The sequence below is a fragment of the Pelobates fuscus genome, chromosome 7 (assembly GCF_036172605.1).
Source record: "Pelobates fuscus isolate aPelFus1 chromosome 7, aPelFus1.pri, whole genome shotgun sequence".
NCBI classification, from domain to species: domain Eukaryota; kingdom Metazoa; phylum Chordata; class Amphibia; order Anura; family Pelobatidae; genus Pelobates; species Pelobates fuscus.
In genome coordinates, this window is record NC_086323.1 from 88,850,186 (window position 1) to 88,874,006 (window position 23,821).

The 23,821-nt window shown below is 37.3% G+C and overlaps 1 protein-coding gene across 1 annotated transcript in view; it reads left to right on the forward strand.

Moving 5' to 3' along the window:
- Positions 1-23,242, forward strand: part of LOC134569173 (calcium-activated chloride channel regulator 1-like) — a 35,087-nt gene extending 11,845 nt beyond the window's left edge. The window contains exons 5-15 of the mRNA XM_063428085.1: positions 2,799-2,973; positions 3,365-3,589; positions 4,692-4,916; positions 5,574-5,751; positions 8,705-8,811; positions 13,285-13,506; positions 14,732-15,002; positions 18,818-18,982; positions 20,291-20,515; positions 21,154-21,519; positions 22,926-23,242. Of these exons, the coding sequence (XP_063284155.1) occupies positions 2,799-2,973; positions 3,365-3,589; positions 4,692-4,916; positions 5,574-5,751; positions 8,705-8,811; positions 13,285-13,506; positions 14,732-15,002; positions 18,818-18,982; positions 20,291-20,515; positions 21,154-21,519; positions 22,926-23,242 (2,476 nt within the window). The remainder of the gene's footprint in view (positions 1-2,798; positions 2,974-3,364; positions 3,590-4,691; positions 4,917-5,573; positions 5,752-8,704; positions 8,812-13,284; positions 13,507-14,731; positions 15,003-18,817; positions 18,983-20,290; positions 20,516-21,153; positions 21,520-22,925) is intronic.
- Positions 23,243-23,821: the final 579 nt, after the last annotated feature.

Genomic DNA, 23,821 nt, shown 5'->3' on the forward strand with positions numbered 1-23,821 from the left:
TCCTGGTCTTCCATAACACATCAGCAGTGTCACAGGCTGATAGCTTCCATGCCACGCCACATTGAGGCAGTAATTGCTGCAAAAGGGGCCCAAACCAAGTACTTGGTCCATATGCATACTTATACTTTTAGAGGTCTGATATTGTTCTATGTACACTCTTTGTTTCATTGATTGCATGTAATATCCTAATTTACTGAGATTGTGGATTTGGGGTTTTCATGAGCTGTAAGCCATAATTATCGCACTTATGACAAATCACGGCTTGAACTATCTTGCTTTGCATGTAATGCGTCATCTCATATAATAGTTTCCCCTTTTACATTGCATTACTGAAATAAATGAACTTTTGCACGATATTCTAATTTTTCGAGTATCACCTGTACATACATGATTAGAAGGTGGGACATGCACTATAAGTTTCTCAGATGATGCATATATGAAAAATACAAACAGAACCAACAAAAAAGACAATTATTGCACTTACACTTTCAAGAGCTATGACAATGTCTGATACATGCACTTCAGACGGTAAAATCCCTGCTCTGGATTTGGACATACTCTTCCCTTCAGTCTTTGATAAATAAGTGAAAGTGAAACAAATAGAAATACATTCACATGTATTTGAGCCCACCTTTGGCTCCACTTAGATAGCATGAAATGGTATAAACCCCACTTTGGAAAAAAAAATCCTTCAAATGTCTTTGGTGTATATATTGAAATTAAATAAACCATACATAGTGCACAGTAATCACTTACTCCTCCTACAACATGGAATCCTCAAATGGACGGACAATCTGAGCATGTGGTTACACTACTCCTAAAGGACGCAAGCCGTTGGATTGCCGAGTGCAATTTGAGTTTGTAAGTGTAACTGTACTAAACTAGTAAGAATTTGCTAGAAGGTGTTAAGGTACATTGACACAATATGGTTTGCAATGAGCAGGGCCGGCCTTAAGGGTGTGCGAGCTGTGCGGCCGCACAGGGAGTCGTGGAGCAGGGGGCGCCCTGTGGCCGACACAGCTCACACATTGCCGGCTACCCGGGTGGAGGATTTCATTATTCTCCACCCGGGAGTAGAACAAAAACCTCCCAGCATTGCGGCGGGGGCGAGGCTTACCTTGCTGCAGGGGCGGAGCTAATTGACGGCGGGGGCAGAGCTTAAATGATGGTGGGGCTGAGCTAAAATGACGGCTGCATGGGAAGCAGGAAGGAGTACCTGCTTCACCAACAACCAGACCCCAGGAGCTGCCTGGACTGCACTGCCTTCACTCCTCCCAGATCATAAAGGACAGAGGTAACCATGTATGACTGTCTGCCTCTGTGTGTGTGAGTACCTGTGTGTGTGGCTGTCTGCCTCTGTGTGTGTGAGTACCTGTGTGTGTGGCTGTCTGCATGTGTGTGTGTGTGTGTTTAACTGCCTGCCTGCGTGCGTGTGTGTGTGTGTGTGTGTGTTTGACTGTCTGCCTGTGTGTGTGTTTACATGTCTGCCTGTGTGTGTGCTTGACTGTCTGCCTGTGTGTGTGTGTGTGTGTGTGTGTGTGTGTGTGTGTGTGTGTGGCTGTCTGCCTGTGTGTGTGTAACAGTCTACCTGTGTGTGTGTGTGTGTGTGTGACTGTCTGCCTGTGTGTGTGCTTGACTGTATGCCTGTGTGTGTGGCTGTCTGTCTTTGTGTGTGTGAGTACCTGTGTGTGTGTGTGTGTGTGTGACTGTCTGCCTGTGTGTGTAACAGTCTACCTGTGTGTGTGTGTGTGACTGTCTGCCTGTGTGTGTGTAACAGTCTACCTGTGTGTGTGTGTGTGGGGGGGGGCTGTCCGCCTGTGTGTGTGTGTGTGTGTGTGTGTGTGTGACTTTCTGCCTGTGTGTGACTTTCTGCCTGTGTGTGTGTGTGTGTGTGTGGCTGTCTGCCTGTGTGTGGCTGTCTGCCTGTGTGTGTGGATGTCTGTGTGTGTGTGACTGTCTGCCTCTGTGTGTGTGTGACTGACTGTGTGTGTGTGACTGTCTGCCTCTGTGTGTGTGACTGTCTGCCTCTGTGTGCCTGTGTGACTGTCTGCCTCTGTGTGTGTGTGTGTGTGTGTGTGTGTGTGTGGCTGTCTGCCTCTGTGTGTGTGTGTGTTTGACTATGTGCCTGTGTGACTGTCTGCCTATGTGTGTGTGTGTGTGTGTGTGTGTGTGTGTGGCTGTCTGACTCTGTGTGTGTGTGTGTGTGTGTGTGTGTGTTTGACTATGTGCCTGTGTGACTGTCTGCCTCTGTGTGTGTGACTGTCTGCATGTAACTGTGTGTGTGAGAGAGACTGTATGTTTGGCTGTATGTATGTGATGGTCTGTCTGTACCTGTGTGTGTGGGGGTGGGGGGGCACTGCGAAGATTTTTCGCACAGGGCGCCTAAGGGCCTAAGGCCGGCCCTGGCAATGAGATATGTAGTACTGGATATATCTTTGTTGCCATCAAGTGCCATCTCTAGTATACACTTGCATCTGGTTATGGTTGTAGGAACCTTTATTAGGGTAATCAAGAATGGAATTTTTTTTAGATGTCAACATGATCTAGCATTTCGCCCTTACTTGCGCAATTGATCTGTGTGCTTAATTATACAATGTATTACTTTATGTTTTGCATCATTTACTGTCTAAACTGGAAACTGATCATGTTAAAATTAATTGTACAGCCTTTGCTGTATTTCACTTCTGCCAGGTCTGCCATGATATAAAATGATTATGTTTAGCTGTTTCACATAAAGGTTTTAACTGAAGCTAGTGTGTTTTAAAATTATACTAATTCTAACATATGTTGGTATCCAGGTGTTCTCTAGGTATCAATGGCATGAATAAAATGTTGGTGCCGGGAACAAATGACCAAGTGGTTGACTGTCAATATAGCCCGGAAACTGGTCTTTATGACCATAACTGCATGTTTATCCCATATCTAAACTCTCCTGCCAAAGAATCAATTATGTATGCTCAAGGACTTAGTCATGTGAGTATTATTCCTCAAAAGACACATTAAGATTTTGAGAAGTCTTTTTAAATTAATATATAATTATGTAGTCAAGCATATTTATGGCAGTCTCAGTTGGAAAGTGGATACCTGAAGTGTCAACTGGTTAAGCTGGTAGACATTGCATTTTTGAGTAGAATCTGGGCAGTGAATGAGCTCAGTCAAAGTTCCCTCTTCCTAGAGAGTAAAGTTTACCCTAAGATTTTGCAATGAGCTGCCAAACCATGAGCATCCCAGCCAATACTGATATTTTCAAAAATACATGCTGGGTGCCAGAGCTATTCAGACAGCAATGTGTTATTCTATACAATGCATATTAATTAACCTTTTTTTGGTTGATTAACTTTTTATTGTTAACTTTACGTTTAAGGTCAAAGAGTTCTGTGATAAGGACAGCCATAACTCAGAAGCTCCCAACCAACAAAATAAACAATGTAACCAACAAAGTACATGGGAAGTGATTATGAAATCTCCTGACATGACGTCCACTACTCCCTTAACTAGCACCAACATACCACCTCCTGTTATCTCACTTCTGCAGTTCAAGGACAGAGTAGTTACTTTGGTGCTTGATATATCAGGAAGTATGAATGGAGTAAGTACATTCACTTTTCTTAGTAACAAAATGTTTAGTTATTGATATTATATTTAATTGACAAAATGTAAAGGTTACCTATTAACATAGTAATCAAGATTAAAAATACACTCAAGTCTCTCAAATTCAACTTTACACACAGATTTTTTTTTTAAAGTTGATTTATAAGAAAGCCCAAAAACTGGTTTAGTCCATTTGCTATATGCCACAAAAACTCCTTCTCCAAGATAATCCACTAAAGAGAAAATTAAAAGTGAGTTCAAAATATATTTATAATCTTAGGTCAAAATAGCCAAACTGGAAACAATATCTAAGTCAGATATACTTACAGTTTATCTGCTTTGGATTCAAATTTGAAATTCACTTTTAATTCACTTTGATTCCAAAATTACAGATATCTCATTTAATTACCTAAGGTTATTAACATAAACATGTTGACAGGTTGGTCACCCTAGGATTTAGAATAATATGGGATTACCAGTTTTGTAACTTGCATTGTCAATAGAAGTATCATTATTTTGTCAGAGTCAGAGTGAAATTTGCAGAATCCAAAAATAAATTCAAACAGATTATTTACTAAAGTGAGAATTCAAAGTGAATACAAAGTGAATTTCATCTTTAAGTCCAGAATAGCTGAACAGAAACTTTATCTGATATGGAGATAATTTCAGTTTTTGACCTTAAATTTGAAATTCACTTGGAATTCACTTTAAATTATCACGTTAATGAATATCTCTGAAAGTGAATTTCAAATTAAAAGCCAAATTCAGCAAAGTACAGTCAAAGCTGACTCAGAAATAATTTCAAATTTTGCAATGTTAAAATTCTTACTTTAGCGCATATCACTGTTTGTATTGTATGTTCAATATATGTTTTAGCCCTCTCCGATCCCAGTTAGCTGTCTGCAGTATTTGTTTTTAGTTTTTGAAATGTTTTTTAGTGTATACATTTGTCCTTAAAGTTTCTTTTGTTGCACCAATGATTAAAGGTGTGTAAGATGTGTGTCTTACTTTAATACCATTTTCATATCGAAGTAATTAGCATTTTGCTCTGGAGCCTTCTAATATAACATTTTCATTGTTATATCTTTTTATCACTACAGTACAATCGCATGGATCGAATGTATCAAGCTTCCGAAATGTACATCATGCAAATTATAGAAACGGACTCCCATCTTGGAATTGTTGTGTTTTCAAGTGCTGCAAATATAAAGTCAGAGCTAGTAAAAATAACCAATAAGAGACAGCGTGAACATCTAAAGTTACTTCTTCCAACTGCTTCTTTAGGGGGTACAAACATTTGTTCAGGAATACAAGCAGGTCTCCAGGTATAATATAAATCATACACCAAACTTACATCTTGAACCATATTTCTTGGCAAATATTTTTTTTTTATAAAAAAGCTTGCTGGCATGATGGTTATACATATAGTGACAGGTCAGAACTTGCTAGACAGTCATCACATTAAATATATATAATATTAAATATAAATATATAAAAAACACATTTGGAAGTCAATACCACACCCACATTACTATAATGGAGGTTTACCATCCCACCTATGCTCCAAAAAGTACGTTTTGTAAACCGGCATCCCTACACAAGACAGACACCTGTAAGCAGATACCTACTCTGCCTTAAGGCATATCTGGTTCTGTCCCCAATTTATATGTTAGGGGACTAAAATGGAGGCACCCAGCTGCAAGATAAAGAGGTCCGAATGTCTAAAAATAATTTTAGATATCATACATCACAAACACATATTTGTTAATTATAGGTAAAGGTATAGGTTAACCGGTAAACAGTATTAAACAAACTGAGACGTGGCAGTTCCCCTGTAAGTATTTCTTATGAAGACTTATATACTATTCTAACATATAATTAGTAATATATATTTGATTTGTAGTAGTTTAATACATGTTGGATTTATATACTACACATTTCTTTTTTTTTTTAAATTCAAAATGTCTGTGTTAAATATTCAGGTAAACGGAAGGCTTGACGGATCCACACATGGTACAGAAATTATACTATTGACAGATGGTGAAGATAGTAGAATTAGTTCTTGTTTCCCAGAGGTAGAGGCCAGTGGGGTCATTATTCACACAATTGCACTAGGTACCAAAGCAGACAAAGCATTGGAGCAGCTGGCAACAATGACAGGTGTGTGTAATGCATCTTTTTTACACAATATATCTATCTATATATAAAAGAACCACTGGGGTACATACATGGGCGTATTCATTTTTATCAGTTTTAGAATGTCATACAAACTGTTTTGTGCACATCAAAATTTGCTTTTCAAACAGATGGTTAGTTACATAATGTATTTATATTTTCAGTATATTAGGACAATAGGTAATGTGGCCTACACTTCCCTCTACTGTGTTCTGAAAAAAAAATCCTGATTTATTTAATTTCAGTTTCTTTCACAAAAATATGCGGTTTACAGAAACACTCCAAAATTGCAGCCCAGCAAAGACCTTGCAGAAGCGTTGGATGGGACTTGCAGTTGGCCAGAATCCCAGTCCCACAACAAGACTTTTTCAAGGTCTTTGCTCGGCTGCACTGATAAGAAGGTTTGGTTGTACAGACTATAAGTACAGACTATTCACCCCTTTTGATTATTAAGTTTCTTATAAAAGACTAGAAAATTTGGCACTCATTGGAGTACTACCCACCTGTAATAAGGACACGTATTGCTGGTTCTGCTGATTACCCAGTAAGAGAGGGTCCTCTTCGAGCCTGACTGACAGTTTTCTCAGTCGAGTGCAGCAAGCCTCTCTTATGGTGATGTATTATGCTGTTTTTATTAAGCTGTTTTTATTAAGCTGTTTCTTTGAGTTGTTTCGTTAAGCTGAATTTTAAGCTGAATGATTATTAATTCTTTGTTAGTCAATCAAGTTTGTATTGATTATTTACAAGTACTTGATGTCAGTGTTTTCCCTTTCTCAAATACTCAATTCACTCATCCCGAATAGGGTTTTGGTGCCCACCAATATCTTTAAAAACATTAGGGTAATTGATTATTTCTTTTTTATATTGGCGCTTCATGAATTTAATGATTAGGCACAACATTTTGGCGTCACGGACAGATGAGCAGAAATTTAGTTGAGAATTGTGAAATATAGTTGCTAGGGAGGTGCTAGCATTTTAATGATAAGACAATTGTATTTTGAAATTGTTAAGAACTGTTTATGTAGATTTTCAGTGAAGGTGAAAGTGAAACTAACATTGAACGAGGTCTAGTTTCTACTGAATCACAAAGAAAAAAAAGAGCTGTTTTAAAAAGCTGTTTGTTTCATCTGAGTGCTGCAGTAAATATATTATAGAAATTTTAAGATCAGATAACAATAATTACGGTCTCTAGAGATTCTTTGAACATAGTGTAAACTAGAAAATAATTTCATGACGTTGCAAGAGCAAGATTGATGTGTAGATGCTCAATCAAAATAAAAAAAAGATTGAGGAGTGTTTCTGAAGATTGATTCAAAGAATACAAGTTGTGCTCAGTCAGTAGACGCACCTATACACCCTAACAGTGTGTAGAACGCCAGTGCTGATTGGGGAGGGTATACTTAAACAGGCTAACGTCCTGAATAAGGCTGAACTGCTGTTAATTCAATAAGCTCAATACGAGGTATTGAGATAAGGTCACCAATACCACAAGATTGTTTGGGATGATTTTGACATGAATGGGTGATTATGCTTGGTCAGTTACAGTGCACCTACGTGCCTTAACAGGTGCTGTAAGCCAGTGCTGATTGGGGAAGTGAATAAAACGGCTGTTCCTGAAAGTGTGAGATTGTTGGTTCGATCATAGACGCCCCTATACACTTCACGGAGTGTGTAGAAAGCCAGTGTGGTCGGGGAGCACAAACCTGCAGCCAGAATAATTGCCTGGGCAGGCTTGAGTGAAGAATAAGACAATAAGCCAGACACTAGGTTTCTGGATTAGAACACAGTCAAGTGAAATTAAATAAAAACATAGAACACATATCCCCAAGGAGTGCAAGTTTTTTTTATATAAAAGAAAAATCAGACACAATGTTTAAAAGGAATAAGAAACAGGGTGATGACGCCATCATTCCCGGATGGGAAGATGAGCCATATGCATTGATTGCCAGTGAATGGGCTCATTCAACTGGTAAATGTGACTATAAAAGTGAAAAAAGTGAAATGCCTACTAACATTCTTGCTTGTTTGAAAGAGATTCCAAAAGATAAGTGGCAGAAAAGAGGTTGGGTAATACTTACTGCATATAGACAGACACACAAGGATAAATGTCAGATAGAAAAAGAAGAGCATTTGTATGAAATGTTGTTGCAAAAATCTGTGATGAAGGTAACTAGGGTCAAGGGAAAGATTGAGACTCATAAGATTAGCAAGAGTAGGACCCTATGGGTTCCTGAAATTTGGGATGGCAACATCTGGAGCTCAGATGAGGAGTCTGAATGGGGTAAATGCATTGCCTGTGGTCAGAAGAAAGTTCTACCCACCTGTAATACGGACACATATTGCTGGTTCTGCTGATTTCCCAGTAAGAGATGGTCCCCTTCAAGCCTGACTGACAGTTCTCTCAGTCGAGTGCAGCAAGTCTCTCTATATAGTGATGTATTAAGCTATTTTTATTAAGCTGTTTTTATTAAGCTGTTTCTTTAAATTGTCCTTTAAGCTGAATTTTAAGCTGAATGATTATCAATTAGGTATTTGATAATCAATAAAGTTTGTATTGATTATTTACAAGTACTTGATGTCAGTGTTTTCCCTTTCTCAAATACTCAATTCACTCATCCCGAATAGGGTTTTGGTGCCCACCAATATCTTTAAAAACCTTAGGGTAATTGATTATTGCTTTTTGATATTGGCGCTTCATTAATTTAATGATTAGGCACAACAATTACTCACATCGGAATGATACTGATGGATATTGATTCTGACGAAAAAAGAGTTTCTTTAGTATGTTTTATTTAAATTAGCATGTCATTTTTTGTGTTCAAGGGTTTGTTGTTTTCGGTTTTTGTTTGCTTTGATATTTTTATCATACATAGCCTTTGTTATTGATGTTGAATGTTTTTAGAACATGAAATAATAACAAAAAACAATCATATTTCAGATGGAATAAAGCTGTATGCATCAGATAAAGTTGATGCAAATGGTTTGATTGCCGCTTTCAGTGGACTCGTATCCAGTAATGGAGATGTCACTCAGCAATCTGTTCAGGTATTTCTCCAAAATGTTACTTGTTTAATTATGAAAGATTCAAAGAGTACAATACCAAAAAACGCAAAAAAAAAAACCTGCAATAAATGTTTCTTATTTACTACTGATTCTTGTGTGTTTATATTGTCCACAAGTACTTGCCTATGAGTAACTGTAGGTATTTTAAAGAAATAGAAATACACATACACATATATAATAGAGAAAGATAATAGATAGATAGATAGATAGATACATACATTCATACATACATAGACAAGCTGAGGAAGGATATATTTTTCCCCACCATAACTTTCTTGGTTTTGAGGAGAAATGAAACACATTTTCTATTTTCCATCCTCATGTGCAATGTTTGCCTTTAATTTGCCTTGTCTAAACTGGTTCAAGATGTAATCACAAGTTACAGGTGATTTCAGTGTTGAATTTAACATTGTCATTTATAGGGAAGTGGCAGTTCAAAAATTGTAGTCCAGGAACTCAAGAATCAAGCAGGTTGCAACGTTTTGATCCCACAAGGGTTCTGTTTTTTTTGTTTATGTCTGAAGAGAGACTGAGAGATGATTTGACTCTTTACCATGGGATGGCACTGAAGGATTCCTAGCGCCATAAACACTATAAAGCACATTAGTGGTTATGGTGCATAGGATGTAAAGGTAGAAACATAGAAACATATAATGTGATGGCAGACAAGAAGTATTCAGCCCATTTAGTCTACCAAGTTTTCTAAATACTTTCATTAGTCCCTGGCCTTATCTTATAGTTAGGATAGCCTTATGCCCATCCCATGCATGCTTTATCTCCTTTACTGTGTTAACCTCTACCACTTCAGCTGGAAGGCTATTCCATGCATCCACTGCCCTCTCAGTAAAGTAATACTTCCTGATATTATTTTAAACCTTTGCCCCTCTAATTTAAGACTATGTCCTCTTGTTGTGGCAGTTTTTCTTATTTTAAATATAGTCTCCTCCTTTACTGTGTTAATTCCGCTGCCTCGTCTTTCCGCCAAGCTATATGTGTTAAGTTCCTTTAACCTTTCCTTGTAAGTTTTATCCTGCAATCAATGAACCAGATTAGTAGCCCTTCTCTGAACTCTCTCTAAGTATCAATATCCTTCTGGAGATACGGTCTCCAGTACTGTGTACAATACTCCAAGTGAGGTCTCACCAGTGTTCTGTACAATGGCATGAGCACTTCCCTCTTTCTACTGCTAATATCTCTCACTATACAACCAAGCATTCTGCTAGCATTTCCTGCTGCTCTATTACATTGTCTGCCTACCTTTAAGTCATCAGAAATATTCACCCCTAAATCCCTTTCCTCAAGTGTTGAGGTTAGGACTCTATCAAATATTCTGCACTCTGCCCTTGGGTTTTTACGTCCAAGATGCATTATCTTGCACTTATCCACATTAAATGTCAGTTGCCACAACTCTGACCATTTTTCTAGTTTACCTTAATCATTTGCCATTTGGCTTATCCGTCCTGGAACATCAATCCTGTTACATATCTTAGTATCATCAGCAAAAAGACATACCTTACCATCAAGACCTTCTGCAAAATCACTAATAAAAATATTAAAGAGAATTAGAGAGATCCCTGAGGTACCCCACTGGTTACAAGCCCATGCTTCAAATATACTCCATTGACTACAACCCTCTGTTGCCTGTCACTCAGCCACTGCCTTACCCATTCAACAATATTGGAATCCAAACTTGAAGATTGCAGTTTATTGATAAGCCTTCTATATACAACAGTGTCAAACGCCTTACTGAAATCTAGGTAAGCAATGACTACTGCACCACCCTGATCTATTATTTTAGTTACCTAATCAAAAAAATCAATAAGATTATTTTGGCATGACCTCCCTCAAGTAAACCCATGTTGTCTCTGATCTTGTAATCTATGTGATTTTAGATGTTCAACAATCCTATCCTTTAACATGGTTTCCATTACTTTCCCCACTACTGAAGTAAGGCTTACTGGCCTATAGTTGCCCGACTCCTCCCTACTACCTTTTTTTGTGAATGGGCACAACATTCGCTAACTTCCAATCTTCTGGGACTACTCCTGTTAACAATGATTGGTTAAATAAATATGTGAATGGTTTTGCTAGTATACCACTAAGCTCTTTTACTAACTTTGGGTGCATGCAATCAGGTCCCATTGACTTATTTTTATTACTTTTGACAGTTGAAATAGAACCTCTTCCTCTGTAAACTCACAAACATTTTTACTGACTGTGCTATGTTCTCTTCTGTGTGTGATTTGGAAGCTCGCATAACTTGCTTAGCCTCTTTCTGCCTAATCTTATAGATAATTCTGTCTTCCTCACTCTGTTTTTTTATAATTACTAAATGCAAACGTTTTGTTTTTTACTATTTTGGCCACATCTGCAGAGTACCACAGTGGTTTCTTGTTTTTTTTTGCTTTTACTGACAAACCTAATGCAATTTTCTGTTGCCTTCAGCAGTGCAACTTTTAAATAATCCCATTTCTCCCGGACTCTATTTAAATTGCTCCAATTTGATAATGACTCCTTTACACATATTCTAATTTTAGAAAAGTCTGTTTTTCTAAAGTCTAAAACTTTTGTTTTTGTTTGGTGTGACTCAGTCACTGTTCTTATAGTAAACCACACTGACTGATTATCATTGGATCCTAAACTTTCACCTACAGTAATATCTGATACCAAAGCTCCATTTGTTAACTTTAAATCTAGTATGGCCTCTTTACGAGTTGGCTCCTCAACGACTTGTTTTAGAGACAATGCCAGTAGGGAGTTTAGAGTATGTGTGCTCCTGGCACAGGCAGCTATTTTGGTTTTTCAGTTCACATCAGGAAGATTAAAGTCAGCCATGGTGATAACTTCACTGTCATTTTAGCTATTTCCTCAACTAGTAGACTATCTAACCCTTCTATTTGTCCTGGGGGCCTTTAAATCACACTTACACAAGTTACTGTGTGATTACCAAATTCTAACATAACCCAAACGGACTCTATGTTCGCCTCACTAACTTTTATTAGGCTAGATTTTATGCTATCCTTTACATACAGGGCCACCCCTCCCCCTTTCTTGCCTTCCCTGTCTTTTCTACTTTTCTATATAAAGAGTAGCCTGGGATTGCTATGTCCCAGTCATTTTTCTTATTATACCATGTCTTAGTAACCACAACTAAATCTACATTATCAGTTGCCATCATTGCCACAAATTCATGGATCTTATTACCTAAACTGGAATTTGCAGACATGACTCAAAGCTTATAATTTTTTAACAAACTTGCTACAGACACCTTCTGTCCTTGTTTTGGGGGGCAATTGGACTGATATTTTATCACCATTTTGCCCCACCCCCTCTTAGTTTAAATACATTCTAGCAAAATCTCTGAACTGCTCACTGAGAATATCTGTTCCCTTTTGAGAAAGATGCAAACCATCTTTTTTGCACAGTTTATTTCCATTCCAAACAGAGCAACCATGAGAAATGAAGCCAAATCCTTGCTCCCGACACCATTCACCAAGCATCAAGTTAAAGTCCCTAATACGCATCAGCCTGTTGTTCCGAGTGTTATGCACAGGCAGAAATTCAGAGAATGACAGTGTGGAAGCAACCTGCCGTATATCATTGACAAAAACACTAAAAACTTCCTTTACCTCTGAAACCTCATTTCAAGCCAAGTAATTTGTCCCTAGATGGAAAGTGCATCTAATTCCCCTTCCTGCTTTGCTCACTTAACAATATTACAAATACGTCTCCTGTCTCTGTGAGCAGTAGCTCCGGGAAGAAATCTCACAAGACCACCATTGTCTATCTCCACACCTCCACACCTCTTATGATAACAACTGCTTTCTATTAGGCATCACCAAAACAGATACATAACAACTATTACACTGAGCTAAGTCTGCCATTTTAATGAGGTGACTCATTTAAATCAAACAAGTCTTTATTTTTTCGTCCTCCGGTATACCTCAGATTACCTCCAGTTTATCTCCAGAATATCTCCAATCACACACTTTGAAGCAGCAACCAAGCTATATTAGCCAAGCTAATGACCACAACCCTTATATAACTCCTAAAAGCACCACTCACTAGGAATGTTTAACACCTGGATAGGCCTATGCTTATTTGCAAACAATAGCTAATTAATCAACAATCAATAGCAAGCACCTAGCTAATCAAATCAAATGCCTTACCAATTACCAACAGGAAATCAAACCTTGTGCAATCAGTAACCTTTTCCTATAGATTAATCTTACCTGTGACAGTAAAAAAGAAAACTCTTAGCAAAATCTTAGACAGTTGAAGAATCTGTAAAACTCTACAGAATATCTCCAATCACACACTTTGAAGCAGCACCTAGATGTAGCAACCAAGCTATATGAGATGTCATAATTAAAAAGACTCAGATGACATTTACCATCACCAAACCAAAATAGAATCTATTTTGGCATTCCTGATCATTTGTGGGTTCTCTTACAGATTGAAAGTGTCACCATACCAGTTAACCCAGGGGACTGTTTGGATGGAATAGTGATCATCGACAGCACTGTAGGGAATGATACCTTCTTTTTGGTTACATGGGATGCTGGAAGCCCCAGCATTACATTAACTGATCCAAATGGACAAGTTTATGGAAAAAGCAAGTTTGTGAGTGACCCGTTTTCAAAATCGGCCCGTCTCACAATTCCAGGCACAGCAGAGGTACAGTATAATATACATGTTTTAAAGCTCCTAAATATTAAACAGTGCAGTTTATCTCTAGTAAACAAGCATACCAATTATTATTTGCCCTTTGAATATTCACCTAACTTCTAGGTCAGATCATTAATTTTTTCAAGGCCACTTTATGACATTTCATTATCTCTTTCCTTTATGATATCACCTTAGCTTCATCTCTTTTTAATCATCTTTTAATTTGTGTACGTCACTTACCTCACATTCTGTCTGCATATCACGTACCCATCACAGCTAAACCTATAGTCATGTTCCTGTTCTCCTGTACCTCTTTTGATAATTAGCTCTTACCCCTCCTTTGTCACGTACCCAATCTCTCTATTCCCATGTAAATTACCTACTGTAAATTATGCCACTTTATGACATTTCATTATCTCTTTCCTTTTTGTTATCACCTTAGCTTCATCTCTTTTTAATCATCTTTTAATTTGTGTACGTCACTTACCTCACATTCTGTCTGCATATCACGTACCCATCACAGCTAAACCTATAGTCATGTTCCTGTTCTCCTGTACCTCTTTTGATAATTAGCTCTTACCCCTCCTTTGTCACTTACCCAATCTCTCTATTCCCATGTAAAAAGTTATATTTATAAGAAATATACAAGTGTACTCACCAGTAGTGAAGAAACCCCTGATATATATATACATATACTGTACATTGTTCAATGTCAAAGAGGTGAGGACCATAAGCCTTGTTCCATGCATGTATGTCTGCAATTAAGCTCTAGTTTCTACTTTGTGTAATGTGTATTATTGCTTTTGATCAGACATGATCATGTTATCACCCACCATGCAGTATAATGTTTGGAAGCATTATAGGTCAATTACAATTCAATGGGCAAGCTTAGCATATCTATGGGAAAATTAATTAATTAAACCAGTCTGTTCAGTTTTTCTAGGCTATCGTATTTTGTTGGGTTATTTCACTTTTAAATCAAACACATGGAGACCAGAATACTTTAGTCAACAAATCAGAATATTCAAGTTAGATTAAATGAAACACGGTAGTTTACAGAGTTATTTAGTTATACAGCTCGTAGTTTAAGTATTTTTAAAAATCTTTTATTTGTGATATTTTCAGTAATATACATATGAATTGTAAGAAACCAAGCAGGTATAAATGTTGTTGAAATGTTCTATATTAATAGCAAAATAATATTATAAATAATGGTTGTATTATTTTTCTACAGAGAGGCACCTGGACATATAGTATATGTAACACTAAGACAGTAAAACAAGTGCTGGGATTAACAGTGAACTCCAGAGCAGCTGATAGAAATGAACCCCCTATTGTCGCTGAGGCATATATGAAAGAGGTGTCGGGCATACATGGAAGTCCAGTTGTTTTGTATGCAATTGTAACAAAAGGTTTTTCTCCAATTCTTGGTGCATCTGTGATTGCTGAAATTGGAGCGGAGGATGGACAGATTCACAAGTTGGATCTTTTGGACAATGGAGCAGGTGGATTTCAAACAATTCAAACACTTGGTTATGCTATAAATAAAAGAAAAAGAAAAAAAAAAAACAAAAACAAAATATCTTAGTAGTGCCCAATTATATAAAGCTCAGTTTCCCTATAGCAATGCTTGTTTTATCAGCAAACATCCTGCTAGCATCCAGATCTGGTAATCTATCCAATATCTCATTCACACCAAAAACATTACACCATTGCATCAAATGTATACATTCAACTAAACTAAAAATAAATGGAATCACCCTCAATTATGTAAATGTATGTTTCTCATTTCATATTGCTCCATCCATTGTGTGTTTTAATTCTATTTTCCATTAGAATTGTGCAAAAATTAGTTTACACAGGTTCATCTGAATCAGAATCCTTTTAATCCTCTAAACAAATCAATCCATCCAGAATTTACTCGTGGAGTCAATGCTTGAGACTCCATAGGTAAATCCAATTTGAATCTATATATTTAGGTTTGTTTTAAAAGGAATTTGGTTTGGAAGAACAGGCTCAAATTAAAGGGACACTATAGTCACCAGAACAACTACAGCTTATTGAATTTGTTCTGGTGAGTAGAATCATTAGCTTCAGGCTTTTTGCTGTAAACACTGTCTTTTCAGTGTTTACATTACAGCCTAGTGATAACTTCACTGGCCACTCCTCAGATAGCTGCTAGAGATCCTTCCTGGGTCATGGCTGCCTAAAATGCATCCAAACATTCAGTGTCTCCTCCCTCTGCATGCAGACACTGAACTTTCCTCATAGAGATTCATTGATTCAATTCATCTCTATGAGGAGATGCTGATTGACCAGGCTGTGTTTGAATTGTGCTTGCTCTGCCCCTGATCTGCCTCCTTGTCAGTCTCAACCAATCCTATGGGGAAGCGTTGTGATTGGATCAGGCCACCACTTCTGATGAAGTCAGCAGACAGCCTGTTTTTCTGAGGCAAACAACATGCAGAGCTACAGCTTCAGGCCTGAATACAAGTAAGATTTTGCTATATTTATGGAGGCATGAGGAGCCCGGGGGGGTTAGATTGTGGTTTTAACACTATAGGGTCAGGAATACATGTTTGTGTTCCTGACCCTATAGTGTTCCTTTAAGTTTTTCACAAGTCTGTTTCCCATAAGGCTATGCACATGTATGCTGGCTTGCTCAGCAGACATCCTGCTGGTATCCAGAGCAGATTAATTTACAGCTCACATATAAAAATACATTTTAAAATTGTATAAGGTTACTTAAAATCACCTATCCCAGCAAATAAATATGGGGAGCCTGTCCCACCATATGTGTTAGGACTACTACTACTTCACAGTAACCCAATATTGGTGGGTCCTACACTAAATTCAACATGGGAGACAATTTAAATAGTGATAGTGCTAAATAAGCTGCAGTATATTTAATTAATCTATTGTAAAAGCATTGTAAGTATATATAATACAAAATTAATGTGATAAAAGCAATTAAAAACAGTGTCAAAAACTAAACAATTAAAGTGATAGTGTTTGAATGAATATGCTCACAATGCAAATTATAAATCTGCTCAATGAAAATTTTAATTAAAGTGACATTACTATCCAAAAACTCCTCAAATATATACCTGTTGTCAACTCCAAAGGGGCCTCTGAAGCTGGGGACTGGGCGGGGTGTTTAACCTCAGAGGGAATCTGGTCATGATTCCAAACTTACATAGTAAAGACAAAAAGGAATTGGGGCACACCTGGAACAATATATAATTCTTTTTAAAATATTATTCTATAAATGTTTGATGCAATGGGTTTATATATATATATATATATATATATATATATATATATATATATATATATATATATATATATATCCCATAACATCAAACATTTATAGAATAATATTTCACAGCATTACTAGTACTTTAATATTTCTACATGAACGTTGTATACAGATTTATTTTTGCTAGCATTTATAAAACCTTGCAATCTGTTTTGAGACTGGCAAATACCACACCTGATGGTGTAACAGTTATGTGGTCAGTACGTGTAGTATTGTGAGGAAAGGAAAAATAAAAAAAGAAATCCTTAATCTATTAATAAAATAGAAATAATAATCATCTACATTGCAAATTCCCATGGGAATATGGCCCTCAGCTCCTCTTGTATTTGTTTGTCAAATCTTATATGATCTATACACCAAAATTGCTTCATTAAGCTAAGGCTGTTTTGGAGACTATAGTCAGGGCCGGCCTTAGGCATTTGGGCGCCCTGTGCAAAAAATCTTCACAGCGAACCCCCCCCCCACCCCCACTCCTTACCCCTTCCCACACACCCTGTCACACACACACACACACACACAAGCAGGCAGACAGCCATACACACACACAAACACACTCAGGCAGTCATACACAGACAGCCACACACAAACACACACACAGACATAGAATGTGACGGCAGATAAGAACCATTCGGCCCATCTAGTCTGCCCAGACAGTCACACATAGGCAGTCACACACAAACACACACACACACACACACACAGGCAGACAGCCACACACACAGCCACACACAAACACACAGGCAGACAGCCAAACACACAGTCACACACACACAGACAAACACACACAGACAAACAGTCAAACACACACTGTCAGACAGCCACACACACACAGTCACACACAGACAGACAGACACACACACACACACTGGAAGACAGTCACACACACACACACGCAGACAGTCACACACACACACACGCAGACAGTCTCACAAACACGCAGACAGTCTCACACACACACGCAGACAGTCTCACACACACACGCAGACAGTCTCACACACACACACGCAAACTGTCACACACACACAGGCAGACAGCCACACACACACAGTCAGACACACACACTCACTAACAGACAAACACACTCTGACAGACACATACACACACTAACATACACAGACACACACTAACATACACATACACACACTAACATACACAGACACACACTAACATACACATACACACACTAACATACACAGACACACACTAACATACACAGACACACACTAACATTAACACATTTTTAAAAAATTATTTAGACACCCCCCCAGCCTCCTTACCTTTGGGAATGCTGGGGGGGGTCTCTTCCTGGTGGTCCAGTGGCTGCTGGGCTGGGCGGGCGGCGGCGCGGGCGGCTGGCGAGGGAGCACTTCCTCTGAGCTGTATGCTCAGCTCCCTCGCGCGCCGCAGAGTGAGGCTGGGAGCCGGAATATGACGTCATATTCCGGCTCCCAGCCTCACTCTGCGGCGCGCAAGGGAGCTGAGCATACAGCTCAGAGGAAGTGCTCCCTCGCCAGCCGCCCGACCGCCCAGCAGCCCGGCATGTCTGTTAGCCGCAAGGCTAACAAGACATTTGCCTTGGGCATTTGGGGGTGGCTTTTTTTGCCGCCCCCTGGAAAATGCCGCCCAAGGCAAATGTCTTGTTAGCATTGCGGCTAACAGACATGCCGTGTGAGCTATGCGGCCGCAGGGCGCCCCCTGCACCATGGCGCCCTGTGCGGCCGCACAGCTCGCACACCCCTAAGGCCAGCCCTGACTATAGTGACCCTTTAATCTCCATTAACAACATTTCTGTTTGAAATAAAAACTGTCATCACTATATATATATATATATATATATATATTTTGGTTACTTGCTTTAAGTTTAAGGTGCTATTTAAAAGTAAAGTTGATACAACAACATGTATGTATATTATGCAGAACAAGTCTATGTGTATATATGTACATTTTTTCTATGTTCTTATTTCACAATTTTTAATAACATTTCCTTTTTATAATTTTTAGGTGCAGATATTCTCAGGAATGATGGAATATATTCCAAGTTCTTTATAGCATATGGTAAAAATGGCAGATATAGCTTGAGAGTACATATAGAAACTACAAAGAATGAAAGTAAACTAGGTGCTCAAAAAAATCGTGCCTTTTACATGCCTGGTTTTGTTGAAAATGGTAAGACATTTCCATAAAGTATTCATCAGTATAACTCTAAACTATATGTTTTACTAAGATAAATCATGTTTTACAATATTTAGGACAATGCAACACAGCTAAACAATGTAATTCATGTATGACGTACAATTAAATAGGCACTATATTGGGATAATTGTGGGACAAAATATTTCATGATAACAAATAAACAAATAAAACAAAAGGCAGTAGCAACACAAACAAGGATCCCAATAAAATATATAGAATACAGTCCACTATAAACAAACTCTTGGTGTAAAAACATGCAAATTAAATATATGCAGATCAATAATTTATTTTTGTAAAAGACGCAGAAGGATATTATCATATACTAATTATGTGCATGTACACCAATATTAAAAGGTAATCCAAATGAGCATTCACAGTCGAGAGAACATGAAAAGTATAATCCCCATCTGAGGATATGGTTTGTGGTCTTCTATGAATATACATAGTAAGATGAATTTGTAAAAAAAAAAAGAATCATATTTTGAAAGAAGAACCTACACCATATCGTCTCTTGGGGATTTTACTGCCAATGCTGCCATATTTGAGCTTATGATAGCTCTTTCAGGTGTGAGTGCTCATTTAGTTTGTATGTTTTGACACAAGTGTTTTTTATAGTTGATTTTAGGCACAGTCATACTTCTTTTTTATCTTTGTAATCACTGTGGATAAAGTATGGTTGTGAAATTATATTTCATGGTCCTTGTTGCACTTTGTAAGGTACACCAGAACACTGTGGACTCTGTGTTATTGCATGTGATTTGAAGAACAATACAGCCTATATAACACATTCACATTAGAAACACTCCCACGGACATACTCATGTGCACACACTGAGAGCTTCACCTAAACTATCAGACAAAGTCTTCCAGAAAAAGAAGACATGCAATGCAAATGTTATTAAAATAAAACATTAATTGAGAATACTGCAAGCTTATCTCCTGGTAGAATACTGGGGGGACCTTAACGTGGTCTGGATCAGTTCTCTGGATCTCAACTTTCTTGCACTGTTCAGAGTTCTTTAATAGATACAGAGAGGAAGCAACAACACAGGGAACAGCAATGGGCAGTATACAAATATCAGGGCTCCTTTAAAGAGCATGGGCAGAGAGGCTCTACGGGTCTCCCCAGCAGCTCTCCATCTCACTGCACTATTGGTATAATTTAAACCATATTTAAATTCTCTCTCTAAACTTTCAAGGAATGATAGCAATAAAAGGCTTTTATATTTCTTTTCAGTCCTTGTCACAAAACAAAAGAGTCACATTTTTATTTTTGTTACAGGTGATATAAAGCTTAAACCACCGAGGCCTAACATTGAAAGCTACAATGTAGAACATTTCAGTAGGAAGGTTTCTGGTGATACGTTCATAATATCCAATGTACCTTCAGGCACTCCTTCCGACAGATTCGAACCCTATCAAATTACTGATCTGGATGCAGTCATTCAAGGAACCCAAATTACATTATCGTGGACAGCAACAGGAGATGACTTGGATCAAGGGAATGGTATGTATTTGATTCTTATAGTGGTCAACATCGAAAATTTGTTCAGAACGGTGCATTGCACAGTATAATATTGGATGGTTACATAAGAAAGGAGGAAGATCCACTGGTACCATGTGTTGGTTATGCATCAAAAAGAAACACTGGCAGATTGTGAAGAAGCATATTAGGCTTTACTTGTGTGGATAAACAGCAAACATTTAAAACATATTAGTTACTTAAAACAGCAGCCAGTAGAGTGAAAGGTAAAAGGAAGAGCAAGTAAAAAAAAATAACTTCCTTCCTGTGAGTACCAACGAATACATATGCATATATAAACAGTTCTCTGAACTGCACAGTGCCATCTACAGCTCAAGTGATAAGTATATACAAATTATGCAGTACATGCTGTTGTATTTTCCAACACCATGAAAATATTACCGCAAAAAGGCATAAACATAAAAGAAAAGGGTGACAATTTAATAAAGTGAGACAGAAAGTTGAATAATGTTTTCAAACAACAATGCATACTTTCAAGACCAGATAATGCAGAATTCTACATATATTTTTGAATACATTGAGATTATAAATGAATTGAACAATTGTCTACTATAAATATTTCTGTAAAATTTCATTGACATTCATTCATGGCATATTTTCAGCTACAGGATATGATTTAAGAATGAGCCTGTCATCTCAAGAACTATTACATCATTTTGTAAACACCACTGCTGTTAACATCTCCAATATCACACCCAAGCCAGCAGGATCCAAAGAAATATTTACTTTCACACCAGAGGATATTGCTCTAACTAATGGCACCATCATTTATTTTGCATTGGTTGCCTTTGATGAGATCAATCAACAGTCGAAGGTCTCAAACCTAGCAAGAGTTGAATTGTTTGTGCCTCCATCACCAGAACCAAAGGCATTAAAACCACTACCAGATATCTATCAACCATACCAAATTACTGACTTGGATGCAGTAATTCAAGGAACCCAAATTACATTGACTTGGACCGCTACAGGTAATGACTTTGATATGGGTATTTTAAGTTACATAGGCCTCAAATGAATTCTGAAGAATAAGCTTTTCAAGTGATCAGCATCTGTCATTCAAATTACATATCTGCAAAAATTCCCATAAACCAGAATGGTGACTTATCCAAAATAATTAAATCAGGCAATTGTTTCTTGGCATGAATCAGAAAATACATTTTGCTCTAAACATTCTTTGATTTGATCCAGAATAAGTTAAACACTCACCTTTAATTCTAAAAAACAACACAAAATAAAAACCAATAGTGGAAGTATTTGAGGTCGACAAATGCTAGTTACTGTTTCAGTTACTTAACTTGTCTAAAGTACACAATACATTAACTGTCCTGTGGGTATCTCTCAGATTTCCTTCCTTGTCCTGATTTGGGTCCTAAATGATTCAGCTCAGGTAGCTAAAATTCTTAAAAATTGCTGGAAAAAAACTGCCATGATTCTTTTACACAAACTTGAAAGCTCTAGGCAGCGGACATCATAATATATGCGCAATACAGGCTTACATTGTTTGTAAAAAGCTTGCCTTTTTTTGTAATAATCTAACTTTTGTGTTCAGTGTTATTTGGTGAAGTTTTAGGAGTGTAGACCCACCACAAGTATTTGACCCCACCCTCTAACCATGTAGCCACTCTCAAACTGTAATTTAGTGATTCGCATTTGTTAAGTGGAAGTGGTTACAAGCAGTAGGCACATCAAATTCCAAATCAACTGTACTAGCTCGCCTAATGCTCTCTGGTTGATTCATTATTAAAGTATATTTCAAGTTGGAATACTAAAATCCAGCCGAACACCCAATCGTGTGTGTGTGTGTGCGTAAAGCACCACGTGTATGTAGCATTGTGTGTGTATGTGGTATTGTGTGATTGTGTGTCTGGTAATTTGTGTGGCAGGTCATTTGTGTGGCAGGGTGTGCGTATACAAAAAAAATGCAGCAGACAGGTTGCACCTAATTAAAAAAAAAAAAAAAAACAGTAGACCTTACCTATGCCTGGTATTGATTAACCTCCATTGTATGGATCACTGGGAGCCACCAGATCTACCTTTTTTTTCACCATCTCCTTCAGTACATATAGGGTAAAGGAAGTGGGATTAATCACCTAGCCACTCTACTTACCCTGGGGTCTGTTGTGCATCAATAAGCTGAGAACGGCAGTTAACTACCTCACAGTTAATTCTGTCTCAAAATGGACTATTTATACCACAACCAATCAATTAACACAAGCAAATAAAAAAAGCAAGGAAAAGGGTGAGAACAAAATTGTCAATTTGTAAAGCATAATTAGACTAGATTATAATACAAAACAGAAATAAATAGTTTAATGCATTATAATAATAATATTTATTATTATTTTATTGAAACTGTTTCTTGCTATTTTTTCAGTTACCAGATATGATTTAAGAATGAGCCTCTCTTTTGAAGAACTATTGAACAACTTTATGAAAGCCACTGCTCTAAACATTCCCAGTACCGCACCAAAGCCAGGAGGATCCAAAGAAATGTTTACTTTCACACCAGAAAACATCACTCTAAACAATGGCACCACCATTTATTTTGCATTGGTCACCTTTGATGCCATTAATCAAGGGTTGTTAAACTCTAACATAGCAAGGGTTACATTCTTTGTGCCTCCATCACCAAAAAAATCATACTTTAAATCACGAATTAAGTCCCTTTTAGACAGTCCCTTTGATTTCTAATGAAATCCCTTTTAACAGTCCATTTTGAGAAAAATAATCATAGTAATTTCTATATTAATAAAACTAATTGTTGATTCCTTTATTTCCAATGCAAATTGAGGAAAAATAATCATTTCAAAATATAAAACCTGGTGAACACATTTGTGATTTTTTTTCTGCAGCAAAAATCTACATATAAAATAAACATTCTCTTCAGATTCTTTCTTTAAAAAACTGTCAATAAATATTCTTACAATGATTATTCTACACAGTTTTTATTGTACAATAATTGAGATTCTGTTTTCAACTCAACTACTAAGATCCTGAGTATGGTCTACAAATTCCTTTCATATCTTTGAAAGTTATTTTTTTATTCTTTCTCAGCCCCTCTTTTTAGCTACATTCTTTTTTATTCTAATTTATCTGTCTATATGACAAATTCTGAAATGAATGAGAACTTTTTCATTATGTGCAATATAATTAATAGAATAGTAGAATAAACAAGAATAATGTTGTTTAATAAGCTTTCTTCAAAGCACTACTCTTTTCTACAATTAAATGCTAGACACCCTTAATGACAACCTAAAGGGGCAATACAAG